General features: G+C 42.0%; 1 protein-coding gene and 1 pseudogene across 3 annotated transcripts in view; both read left to right on the top strand.

Annotated features, from left to right (window-relative positions):
* Nucleotides 1-2,512: 2,512 nt before the first annotated feature.
* BPHL (biphenyl hydrolase like) overlaps nt 2,513-13,740 on the top strand; it is a 32,804-nt gene continuing 21,576 nt past the window's right edge. Inside the window, exons 1-4 of one of the 3 annotated variants that reach the window (XM_045841680.1) lie at nt 2,513-2,691; nt 7,560-7,663; nt 10,550-10,716; nt 12,174-12,327. In XM_045841680.1, coding sequence (XP_045697636.1) covers nt 2,585-2,691; nt 7,560-7,663; nt 10,550-10,716; nt 12,174-12,327 — 532 coding nt within the window. In that variant the 5' untranslated portion in view covers nt 2,513-2,584. The remainder of the gene's footprint in view (nt 2,692-7,559; nt 7,664-10,549; nt 10,717-12,173; nt 12,328-13,740) is intronic. The other 2 variants (XM_045841678.1, XM_045841677.1) reach the window with 2 other exon arrangements.
* Nucleotides 4,797-5,912, top strand: LOC123820724 (annotated as a pseudogene).

Here is a 13,740-nt window from a genome sequence, read left to right as displayed (position 1 = left end):
TTTGCATACCAGTAGGATAGCTGGTATTAAAATTATAGACAATTATTTTTAACCCTCATCATCTCTGAAAAGAAATAATAATCAACATTTCAGGAAAAAATAAAGAAATGTTGACCCCAATTTTGATTTGTGAAATTCAAGTGACAGTAGTCAGCTGAAATACATATTTTCTTTCTATGCAGAAAATTTGATGTGACAGATTTATATTGAAAGTAGAACATAAATATTTTTACATATTCCATAGTTAAGCCAAACCTGCCTTTATTACTCAAGGAATTCCAATGGGCCAGTAAGGATACAGCAGGTAACAAAACTTTCCATGGCTGTAACACTTAAAAGCACCATGGGTCTCTTGGAGGAAAAATAATGTAATATGCAAGGAAGCTGTTGTCATCTTGAGTCACTCAAGCCAAGATTCTGCCAGTTATTCCCCGTTAAGGGGAGGCATAGTGTTATTATTAAAGGGGTGTTGTTTTTCTCCACTGAATCTTCAAGTCCAGATGTTTATAAAGCTTGAATTTTATGGTCTTGAAAAAATATTTTAGCATAGCAAAATACACGTAACATAAATTTACCATCTTAACCATTTTCAATTGTACAACTCAGTGGCATTAAGTATGTTCACACTGTGCTACCATCACCACCATCCAAGTCCGTCCTTATTAAACACAAACTCTCTGTCTCTCTCCACCTAGTCACTTACAACCACTATTCTACTTTCTATGTTTATGAATTTGTCTCCCCTGGGGCCCACATGTAAGTGGAATCAGCCAGTAACTGTCCTTTTGTGATTGGCTTATCCACTGAGCATGATGTCTCCAAGTTTCAGAATTTCCTTTTTAAGACAAAGCAATACTCTGTTATGTGGATACACATTTTATTTATACTTTCATTCATTGATGGACAATTGAGTTGCTTCCACTTTTTGGCTATTGTGAATAATGCTGCTATAAACTGGATGTATCAATATTAATTTGAGACCCTGATTTCCATTCTTTGGACTGTATATGCAGAAATAGAATTGTCAGGTAGTCCCATATTACTTTTTTGGCAAATGGACATACTATTTTCCACAGCCACTGCACCACTTTACATTCCCTACAATGCACATAGTTCACAGTTCCAAATCTCACCATATCCTCCTTAACATTAATTTGTTTGTTTGTTTAATCTTCACCTGATGACATGATTACTGATTTTAGTGAGAAAGTGAGGGAGAGAGAAAGGGAGAGAAACATGGAAGAGAGAAACATCTATTGGTTGCCTCTCGTTGGCACCCCCACCAATATATGCACCTAGGCATGTGCCTAGACTGAGACCTTTCTTTGTGGGGAGAATGTCCCAACCAACTGAGCCGCACCAGCCAGGGCTGGTTTGTTGTTTGTTTGTTTGTTTGTTTTTAATAGCCATTCTAATGAGTGTGAGGTGGTATGTGGAGAGCAGGATCAATAAAATGGCATTGGTCTGACCAAGATAGCATAAACTACATAAAATCGAGTCACTCATGTCAACCAAAATGGCTGTCAGTCAGACAGGACAGTTTGATTCAAGAGGGAAACTATCTAAGAGCAGACATGTCTGGCAAAGAGACATGCCTAAGACATTTGCACATGTGACCAGAATAGTGATGTCTGCAGAGCGGGACCACCCATAGATGGGCTCCTGGGGAAATTCCACACTGGCCAGCAGGGATGTTGAGCAGAACAGCCATGTAACACCCGTTGGCTCCTGGGGAAATTCCACACCTGGCATCAGGGGTGCGGGGACATCTATCGAAAAGACCCAGAAGGGTGGCATACACCACTTTGAAGGTATAACTGAAGCAGGCTCCAGACCACTGCTGAGACAGCCAAGCTCCACACTCCAGAGTGCTGCTCCATGCCACGCTGATCTCCCTTGGCATGGGCTGCCCCAGGCTCTGCCCTGTTGGACTGGGGACATCTGTCCTGCTATGCACCTGGCTCTGGAGATCATTCCTTGGCAAGACGCTGGCAAATCCCTTGCCCACGATGTCTCCAGAGCCTGCACACGAGACTCTGGTTCATTATCCCCCATTGATTGTGTGTGTGTGAGTTACATTTCTCTTAGATTGTTAGAGTGTGAATAGGAATTAATGTATGTTTCAGTGGTACTTTGAGTGAACCTGCATTCAACAAAAGTGAGTGAATAGCATAGTTACTGGGTGTGACTCTTGTCTATTCCTTTGTGCCTGGCTGCTCGGCAGACAGCTAGCTGAGAAGTTCCCCAGCTGACTTATAGGAAAGACTATATTGGGAACATATGCTCATGACAGTATGAAGAATAAAAATGGTCTAATTCTATCGTCTCTAGAAGCAAATATACTGCAAGCCCCTATTTCTCAGGGATCTGCGAGAATTTAGCGAATTGTCAGATTGGGGCGGAGGAGGTAGGGAGCAATAAGAAAATGTGAGGCGGAGCAAAGCAAGCGAAAGCTGGGCTGCCTAGGGAAGGGGGAGCGGCCTGGCGCTTGCGAGTTTCCTAGCTAGCGGTGTCAGCTGTGGTTGCCCAGGGAGGCTTGCAGGTGTCCACGCATGCGCTCCCTGGGTTCGTGCGACCTGGGACTATGGCGAAGGCGCTACGTAGCCGAGGAGCGCTAAGTCTGCGGCTCCTTCTTTCGGCTCTGAAGTCTAGTGTCTCCGTTCCTCTGACCCGGACCGAGGCCTCCTTCGGGTAATGGCTCCCACTCCCCTGCGGGAGTTCCCGTGGCAAGTTCAAGAGTTGGGGGCTGAGGGTGGGGGCAGGGTGAGAGTGGAGAGGACGCTATGCGGGGAGGGCACAAGCTGGCTGGAGGGGTTAGGAGCTGGGAGCAGGGAGTGCGGTGGAGCTGACCTCCCGCCCCTCTGCTGGCCCTGCCTTGGCACTGGAGCAGTGCAGCGCCTTCAGTTCTGGAACTCTGGAGCCTTGAAAGATCTTGTGGTAGAGCCCAGCCCCTCTGTTATGCAGACCAAAGATGGGACAGGTACTAAGCCAGGACAAGTGAAATAGGGAAACTGAGACGGATAAACAGCCGAGCAGTTTACAGCCAGGTAGTAAATCACAAATCTTCTGTAGCCAAGCCAAGGACACTTAAAAAGAAATGATTTACACTTCTCCCCAACCAGAGGGTAAATAGCTTAAATCACTCTAGCCAGGGAAATACATAGCAGAAATCCAACTGGTACCATTTGTGCCAACCATACTCAAGGACAGGTGAAGTTAAGGGAATAAATCTCATTTTAGCACATCAGCATAAAATTGATGAATATTCTACTGAGATCCTTCCCAATGGCCTTTAAACTCTCAGACTTTAAAAACCCTTAAAAATAAAGGGTCCCAGCATGCTCTTCCTCCCTGGAGTACACCTTCACCTTTCCCTTCCTCTTCCCCTCCTCTTCCTGCAGGAGCACTCATTCTCTAAACCCTAAGGGACCTCAGTGAGACTTGCAACCTGGGGAGCAATGGGCAGCAGCAGCAGCTCCTCCAGGGCTAACTCCATGAACAAGTGTCCAAGGCCCACTTTTTTTGACTTTCTTGAGAGCCAAAGCTGCCTGGCCTAGGCGCTCCTGTTACTTCTTCTATCCTAAGCTCTTCCTTGTGTCAGTGTCCCTAGCTTTAATAAATGTACTCCCAAAATCACCTGGACTCGTGTTGTGAGATCTCTGCTGTACAAAGTCAAGAACCAACACACTATAGGCTGGGCCTAGGCAGACCTGCTCAGGACCAGGTCCCTTTCCAGTAACAAAGGGGCCCAGGGAGGAAATGTTATTTGCTTAGTCACAGACATACTCCTGACAGAGATTACAACCTCAAACCCCTTACTCAGTCTGTTACTCTGTCCAGTCTCTTTAAGAGGCAATAATCTCTCATGTTTCATTGATCAGAAGCCAACCTGAGAATGTCTGTGACCTGTTAGCTGTCAGAAACACAGTCCCAAGTTCCAGAGTCTTTGCTGACCTCATGCAGGAGAATCACCTTGGGAACTGGGAAAATTCAAATTCCTGGGTCTGACTCCCAGAGGTTCTGATGTTTGTCTGTGGAGATGCCCAAGAATCTACCTTTCTCTTTTTCTGACACACCCCCTGCCCATACACACACACGAATTTTGAGATAAACCAATAACCAAAAAAACCCCTCGATTAATCTCTGACTCACTGTCTTAAAAGTGGGTGTCCTGCATCCCAAGAGATACTAGGCAGAAAATGTGGGTAGAGAAGCAAGAAGGTTGCTTTACTTTATTGCCTACCACCCTACACACACACACACACACACACACACACACACACACACACACAATGTATATGGGCAAGCTTCATTCATGACCAGGAAGAAAAGTCAAATGCTAGATAGGTACTTGGCATTTAGAACTTCACTATATGTAATGTGGAAACTTCTCATTTGAAAACATTTTTGGAAAGAGAAAGGAAAAATGTGACTGGCTTTACATTTTTTATGTTGTGATTGAGTAGGAGCTTCACATTGGATTTAGGGTCTTTTAATTATTTTAGATATTTTGGAAGATTTTTCAGGACTGTTTTGATGCAGATGGAAAAATATGTAAATGTCTGCAGCAGTGTAAATTAACACTGAAAAACGGCGATTAATCCAATTTACTGTTTGCAGAAAGGGATTGAAATAAAGTGATTTTACCAATATCAAAGTTATAATAGGTTATTTAATGGCTTTAGGAAGGAAGGTCAGTCCATTAGCACTGCAAATTGTTCTCCCTAAAACATCTCTGAAAAACAGGTTTCGCTGGATTTTGAACTGCCATTTTATAAATGTGCTTGCAAATTAATATGGCATGTCATCAGGGAAAACAAGCAGTGGTGTCGGTTAACCCTGAAACAAGGCTGCAGCCCGGTATAAGTCGGTGAAAGCACTCCTGAAACAGCCAGTGCCTGACCTGCAATTGAGTTGTGTTCCAAAAACTTGTTTGTAAGTCTGTTTTTTGGAAGGCTGGCTCTTTTCTTATTTTATAATCTATAAAGTGGTGTGTCCCAGGGTTAGATTAAAAGAGCATTTTTTACTTAGAATTGTAGGTTACATACAGTTACAATATTAATAACCTACAGAACCTAAAAACCTGCCTGAAGAAAAATGTTTTCCAAATTCAAACTCAGGATGTTCTGCCAGAGAATCAGAGACTCTCCACCTGGCGCCTGCCACCACCATCTGTCCGGTGGTCAGGGTGCATGTGCCTCCATTGCTGGAGCCACAGAAATTAGGTAGTGTGGATGCAGATTTTATTTACTGGCTAAAAGGTGTCAAGAAGCTAAGAATGAGTCACAATCTGAGGTGTCTGTGTCCCAGGGGCCTGTCAGTCAAAAATCAAGCATGACTGATATCAAACAGAACCTGAAGTAATCATCACACTTATAGTCAGGAATGTGCGGAGGAAGGATGCATTATAAAGGTGGAAGTTTCAGAAAAAGAGTTTCCTGCTTTAGTGAAACTTCCTACTGGAGAGGATTACAATTTGAAATTGAGACTTTTTAAATTCTGTAATACCAGAACAGAGCACATTTAAAGTACTTTCAACAAAATCAAAATTAAAATGAAAAGCTAGAGTCCCTGAGATGGGGAAAGCTAGAGGGGCAGGGAGGCGTGCCTAAGCCGGGACAGTGGATAGCAGGTGTAAAGAGCTCATATCCATCATCATCTCATAGAAGAAATCGGGATAAATTGGTTGGAGAGATCAAAGAAAAAGAAAAGAATAAGAAGTTGAAGGGAGATGCAGCTTTAAACAGATTATTCCAGCAAATCTATTTAGATGGTTCTGCTGAAGTGAAAGGTGCCATGAAAAATCATTCATGGGGTCTGGTGGGGCAGTTTTGAGCGCCAACCAGTCTGATGAAGGAAAAAGGAAAGTTGAAATCAGTCCTCCTGATGATGTGGAATGGAAAAAATACTAAAAAATTAATTTGCTATCACTGTAGTGTGTGTGTATATATTTATTCACTTAAAGTTCATGTAAATCCATGCCCTATGGTAGCTTTATTGTAGCCAGTGGTTACTTTGGAAAAAAAAATATGAAGGAAATAGCTACACATATAAGATAATAGAAAATATGTAGGAATTTCAAAGTGAAGCTGTATCCTATTAATAGCCCCCATTTTTATTTCTAAACAAAGCATAAAAAGTGTCAAAGGCTCTGGTGTCAGACAGATGCTCATCTTGACTTTGCAATTTACGAGCAGCATGATTGGGCAAATTGCTTAAACCATCTAATCCTCAGGTACGTCAGTGGTAGAATTTGGTGAGTATAATGTGCATCACATGGAAAAATGAATGAGATTATACCGGTGTTCGCAGTGGCTGTTATTTAGTTTAATGATAACAAAGTGCAGAAGGAAATTAGAAGGGTTTTTTTTTTAAATATAAAAAGAGATCATAAAAGCTGAAGGAAGGGAAGCCTGTTTAAGCCCATGCCTCAGCACTGACTCCTGGGGCCCTGGAGAGGAGGAGACAGCAGCACCCAGTCGTGACAACACACTGGCTTGGACATTGACAAAGTTGGTGGGGGGAGGGTGGTCATCTTATTGCACATAACATCCTCATTGTACAAATTTACAAGCAAAGAAGGGAGCCCCTCAAAAATCTTTAGTGAATGAGGAGTAAAATGTCAGGGGGTTGAGCAAAAAAGAAAATAAAGAAAAGGCCTCAAAAAGTAAACATAAAGACTGATTTACAAAAAAGAAAAAAAAACAACAGAAACCTGGCATGGCACATACCCAGTCAGAACAGACCCTGGCAGTAGCCCTAGCCTGAGACCCTCTCCGTGCCAAGCATGAGGAGTTAGATGCTGCATCATGGGAGATCTTGGGCCAAGGAAGGTCAGTGGCAAGGCAAAGGCTCTTGAGATGAGAGCTTATGGACCCAGTTATTCAACAATCAACACAGGAATATTTCACCATCTTAAAAAACAGTCTGGCTGTATCAGAGCAGACAGGCATTCCCAAGTAGAGCTGCAGGAGCTGCAGAAGCTGCAGCTGGCTGGGGAATGTGAGAAATCATATGCCTAAAGGACAGCCTTAAGATAAAGGTTGTCCTTGTGGACACGTGAGATCTGTCTCACCCTTGGGAATGCTGCCAAGGCAGCTGCCGGGGCAGGTAGCTTGTCTAGACCTGCCACGGTTCAGATGACTGCCCGGGGTCTGTGCTGCTGATGCTCCCCCTCACAGTCCATTGTGCGTCATTCCCACGTCAGCCTGCACTTTGGCACTACTGGTTTCCAGCTCACCAGGCATATGCCTGCGGGCCTGTGCAACCATTGATTTGAGCAAGACCCTAGGTACTTTCGTAGGGTCTTTTGTAAGCCCTGAGCTGTGCTGTAGGATATTCAAACATGAAGACACAGTCCAGATCTGTAGTCTAGTAAGGAAGATACAAACTCATGTTCTTTTTCAGGTTCAGAAAACTGAAGCATAAATCAAAATAGTCTGAGAAACCTGAAGAAGGTACTAGAGCTGACTCGTGTCTATAAAAGGGCTGTGTTGTCATATTACATTGGCACTGCTAAATAATAATTTTTCTTTGGGGATGGGCTTTTTCTTTTCTAGCACCTCAATAACCTCTACCAAAGTGGCTGTGAATGGTGTCGACCTGCATTATCAGCGGACTGGAGAGGGCGAGCATGCTGTCTTGCTGCTTCCTGGAATGTTGGGTCTGGAAGGTTTTAATGGAATGCTCTTGAGTGCTGTGTAATCTGTGATGCTTTCACAATATAGTTGCCAAATACTGATCATTAATTTTAGTGCTTTTATGGAAATGCTTTAAGTAGTATTTGCTACAATTAATGTTAGGTGATTTAGAAAGATAACTTTCTGGTATATGCATTATTTTATTTCTTTAAATACCTGGTTTTTCCCATGCAAATATACACTATAGTTGGTTGCCTACTATAGGGATTGTTCTGTGTGGCATGGGAATATAGCCCAGGCCCCACTCAGAAAGGCCAGTGGGGAGTGAGGTCCAGCACACAGGAGCCAGGCCCACAGATAGGTTTTCCCGTGAGGAATCAGGCCTGCATTGTACCTAGGCTGCTATGAGGCTTGTTTTTGCTAAAACTCCCTCACCCTGAATTGAGGCAACAAGTACTTACTGAACTTCCTAAAGTCTGTGCTAAACCTCCCAAGTATGAAGTGTAACCAGTTCAACCACTATTCCCCTTGGTCTGCAACATCCTTCTCTTTGAAGTAATCAGCAACATTCTTTCCTTTGTTATCTGTAAAAGGTAATGACCTATAGCAAACCTGTGCATAGTAAATGAGGACCATCCTCAATGTAATGTACCCAGAAAAGTAATGAAAGCCTGTCCAGGCAGGGGTTGGGACATACTCTGTCTCTTAGAGAGTGGCCCTTTTTCTCCACAGGACTTCTGTAGTCCATGTGAATTTGTCTCTTGCAGCCACAACACATGGATCCTGCCGGCCAGGGTTCGCATCAGGCTACAGTTTGGGAGTTAAGGAAAGGGGTGTGGGAAGAAGGGATAGATGAAGGCCAAAGACGAGTGGGTGACCAGCCATTACAGATTGCTGTTTTTAAGGCTTTTCTTGGATGGGAGACTTTCGGCGCTGAAAGGTAGATTGAGGGCCCTTCGTGGTGAACTATGTGTCCAATCAAAGTAAGAGCTAAGAGCAAAACTGAGCTTACTGACTTTTTGAAAATCAAAATTAGATTGGTATGAATGGAGTATTGTAAAGCCAGCTGAATCTCAGTCTCATTTTGCAGATAAGTAGTTTAGGAAGTTCAGGATGTAGAAAGTTCAGGAGGAAATTTTCCAATGATCTCAGAACATCTCAGATTTGGTTTTAAGGTTTTGGCATTGCATTGTTTTGTTTAGTTAAATAATCCCAATTGATACTTATTTCATTATGATGTGTTTTCTTTCTGTTAAAATGTTTCATTTACTTGGTGGTTTCACTTGGTTGAGCCTCAGCTGATTATGGTACCACTGTAGCTATTGAGGCATCCTTGTCTAGATAGTATTTAGTGTCTGTTTTTTCCCTTTAAGCTGTATAATGAAGGAGGACATTTAACCCAGTGGCTGATGTTGAACCAAAGTTATCTGTAAAAGCAATGAATAATTTACCAGCTTAGATTTCCATTATTTCAGATTGCAATCATTATCCAGGTATAAAAAACTTGACAATTTAATTTTTGTTTATGTAAAACATTAACCTCATTCAAAAATCAAAAAGTCAAACAGTGAGATTGCCCCTCCAGTCCCCTGTCTCCAGCACCCAGTTCCCCTCTCCACATGTAACCAGTGTTGATGTGTTTCCTTCTCAAGTGTCATATACTGGCAACTGTTCCTTAAAATAAACTTTTTAAGGAAGTTTTAGTATTGTTTGCACTAAAGTCTTCAAATGTATACCTGTGTGCCCGAAAGCAAGTATTGTTATTTCTGAAGTTGGTCTTGAGCTGGGCTGTTACCTTTTCCCGCCTTCTCACCTCCTGCCCCTCCGCAGTAGTCCCATGGACAAGTCCCTCCAGTTCAGGAACCATAAGAGCAGAAGGCATGAGCTTGAGATCCATTTATGTTTTTATCTTGGGTTTCTGAATGACTTACCTGATGTTGAGAAAGGCATATCTTGTCAGAACAATGATAACATCAAATGATACTATACCATTTTGAAAGACATTTTCTAGCAATAGCTAGTTTATCAAGCAAGACATTTAGTATCTCTTTGTGGTCTGAGTTATGAGTCCTCAAAAACCAAGCAGACCTTAAAGATAAAGTGCTGATGTGCCCCTGGACTGAGCTCTTTGAGGAACTGGCCTTGCACACTGCTTTGAGTGGGTGTGAGCACAACACCTGAGAGAGCTCGATGTGTGTGTGCCCGCAGTGGCCGTGACTAGTGGGCAGGCTGGGAACTCCCAGTCAAGTCTGCCACTGACTTGTTGATATATACTGTTCTATAATTTTTTAATGAAATAAACTGATGTGTTTCTTTTACACCCTGCCCTCCCCAATGATTTCTTTCTAGTTTAACTTTCTAGTTGCTAGTTATAACTGCCCAAAAGTCTTCTGGGCTATTCACATTAGCTTAGTAAAAAAACAACCGGGGGTTTAGAATTCTACTTTAAATAACTTGGATCAAATCTCATAAATTAGTCTACAGATATTGGAATCTCTCTTACTTGTAACAGCCACTTAAAAAAAGAAAAGCAAAAAATAACCCAGAAGCATATTATCAGTAAACCTAATTCTGTACAGTTTCATGATTTATTTTTTAAAGGAAAATGAGTCTAAAGAGGTACCAAAAGGGCTGGACTTTAGTAATCCCTGACCAGGGCGTCTGTCTTTCTCAAAGTGGCCACTAGGGGGCCATAAGAGGCACGTCTGAGCTCCCAGGGAAAAGGAAGTCAGCCTCCCGGTAAATGGATTCCATCCCTGCAAGGCTCCTCTGCTGATTATAATCTGATGTCTAACTTTGAGTATAAATTATTTGCTTTTTTTAGGCTTGCAATTATTTATTTTTTTTTACAGTAATGCGTTTGAAATAATGAAAGCATTCACTTGAATTAATCAAGTCGCTGTTTTTAGGAAGTGGAGAGACTGATTTTGGACCTCAGATTAAAAACCTAAATAAGAAGCTCTTCACAGTGGTTGCCTGGGATCCTCGAGGATATGGATATTCCAGACCCCCAGATCGAGATTTCCCAGGGGACTTTTTTGAAAGGGATGCAAAAGATGCTGTTGATTTGATGAAGGTGGGTCTCTTAGAAAAGAACCCAAGGGAGGGAGGATGACTGAGCCTGTCTTCATTTATTTTGGTTTTGTTTTTTATTTCTATAGGGGCGATACCATGAGACTCCTACAGAAAATTTAAAAAGTTCAAATACATATAAAGAAGAAAGTAGAAGTATCCCACAGTCCAACTATGTAGAGATACCACCACCAAGACTTTGAGACTCTGCATTTCTGGCCAGTCTTAGTCCATATGTAAATACACATGTTTATATTGATGGCATGATACTGTACCTAATGTTTTTGTAACTTACTAGTTCATTGAACAATTTGTCAAAGAGATACTTCCCTGTCAATAAATATTAGTTTATATCAGTATTATAATAGGTGCATAGTATTTCATTGTATTGGATAAACTGTGTCTTATTTTACCTCTCTTCTAATGGTAGATAAATAATTTAATTTCTTTATCCTTACCAGAGGATACATTTTATGATTTTAAAGAGAGAGAAAGAGAGAAACATCAATGTGAGAGAGAAACATCAATCAGTTGTCTCCCGCACATGCTACAACCAGAGGGACTGAACCCACAATCTTTTGATACACGAGACAAAGCTCCAACCAACTGATCCACCCTGCCAGGGCAATAACTTAATTTTTAAGTTGCCCTTTTTTGGTGATTATAAACAGCAGTGCAGTGAACATTCTGTTGTCCATGGACATTTTAGTTCTCATTTTTTTGCTATTATAACAATACTTCTTCAGGCATCCTGGACCTGTGTCCTGGTCCACATGTGTAAGAGTTCCATACATATTTAGGAGATGGTTTGCAGGCTTATAGAAGATGCATAGCTTCATTTTACAACATAGTGCCAAGTTGTTATCCATAGTAGTCATTCCAATTCTTGAACTTAATTTCCCCAATTAATTAATTTTTACCTCTAGACAGCATCTTTCAGATGTGATCTTTTTTCATTGTCCCTGTGTAACACATTTTCAGAGCCTGGTTGATTCACCCCAGGATTAGCATAACCTCCCCATGACACCATTCTCTTCCAGAGTTCCTCCAGCCACTTCTTCACAATGTTGCAGTCGGTCACTTTACCAGATGCAATGATTTTATTTCTTCCAGTTTCCCTTTCTAATCTACACAGCTGTTCTCAGAGTCTTTGCTCAGGTGTGCATGCGCATGCACTTGTCATTTGTCATGTCCAAGTACTGATCCCCATTATTTCCAGTTCCTTGAGACTTTATCCAAGGAATGAAGTGGTTCCTTCAAAATTTGAAGCAATTATATTTACACTAAATTAGTTGAGAGAAAACATTTTTCTCATCAAATGGTGAACTCTAGGATTTTTCATAATTGCCAGCTGATACTCCAAACCCCACAGTGGTATTGATTCTGTTAATTATTGATTATTGGGTTCTTTTAACAGAGGAGCAATAACCTGTGCTGTGTTTTTTGTTGTATTTCTCATAGACACTGAAGTTTAAAAAGTTCTCTTTGCTGGGGTGGAGTGATGGTGGCATTACAGCACTCATTGCAGCTGCAAAATACCCATCTTACATCCACAAGATGGTGATTTGGGGAGCCAACGCCTATGTGACTGAGGAGGATGAAATGATTTATCAGGGTAGGTTCCGTGAACTGGAGATGTCATGACAAGTAATATCTCCCTCTTCCCTCTCTCCTTTAATTCCTTTTTTAAAAGATTTTATTTCTCTATTTATAGAGGGAGGGGGAAGGGAAGAAGAAAGAGAGAGAAATATTGATGTGGGAAAGAAATATCAATCAGTGTCTTCTCATGCATGCCCCAACCAGGGACTGAACCCACAACCCAGACATGAACCCTGACTGGAATCAAACCGGTGACCTTTCACTTTTGTGAAGATGAGGCCTAACCAACTGAGCCACACTGGTCAGGGCTCCTCTTTAATTCTCATTTTGATATATAGTTACAAGTCATATCTCATCCTCTTCTGCTTTTCAATCTGAAGGTAGGAAAAATAATTTCTCAGAAAAGTAATGCAATTTAACCAGTTTATGTTTAAGAGCTTTCTCTTTTCAAAAGTGATACTTTCATGACTCAAAAAAGGTCTAAATTAGTATTTACATTTTCTACTACTGATAGTGAACTTCAAGGAAGGAGAGGTTTGATGTGCACTGTTATTTATATAACCTCATTTAAAATAATGTGAGTATAAAAGGGAACATTGTATTCAAATATGAAACCTAATATATATTTTTAAAGAGGGGAAAGAAGGGAGAAAGAAAGAGAGAGAAACATCAGTGTGTGGTTGCCTCTCGCACGCCCCCAGCTGGGGACCTGGCCTGCAACCCAGGCATGAGCCCCAGACTGAGAATCCAAGCAGTGGCTCTTTGGTTCACAGGCTGGTGCTCAGTCCACTGAGCTACACCAGCCAGAGCTGAAACCTTTTATTTTGATGAAGAATTTTTGTACTATTCACATTTTTTAAGGTTGTCCTTCAGGCTAATTTTTAAGGTTTTTAGAGACACAGGAACAGGGGCCTATGGACTAAATCCAGCTCACCATCTGTTTTTATAAGACCTAAGCACCCATCTAGGAGGCTAGCACAGTGACTTCTGGAGATCAGTATTGGGTGCCCCTCTTCATCTGCCTTTCCTCCTCCACTCCAGTGTTGTTGACAGGACCTGTACTGGTGGCCACCTACATGTTGGCAACTGTTAGTTATAACCAGGCAGACAGCCATGGAATTTCAGTTGGCAGTTCAGGAGTTGCTCAGCCTCCAGCAGGCTGTGTACATTGAGACAACGGGGCTCTTGAGAGGGCCCTTGAGAGGAGGGAGAGGTGATTCAGAATCTGGGGGTCCCTGGGACACAAAGCGAAATTGACCTGGGTTACCCTAATACCACCACATGTTAGCCTGTCTCACCAGGACCCTTCTCTTCAGGCCAATAGCTTTTTGTCCTGAGTATGTTTCTATTGGTTCCCAGATGGCCTATTCCAGACAATTAGGCCAAGGTAAATCAGAAGTTTCTCTCCTTTATCTATGTAATGTTTTTG

Source organism: Phyllostomus hastatus, unplaced genomic scaffold (assembly GCF_019186645.2).
Source record: "Phyllostomus hastatus isolate PE091 unplaced genomic scaffold, TTU_PhHast_1.1 phas_contig_37, whole genome shotgun sequence".
NCBI lineage: Eukaryota > Metazoa > Chordata > Mammalia > Chiroptera > Phyllostomidae > Phyllostomus > Phyllostomus hastatus.
This window is presented reverse-complemented; position numbering and strand designations above follow the sequence as displayed.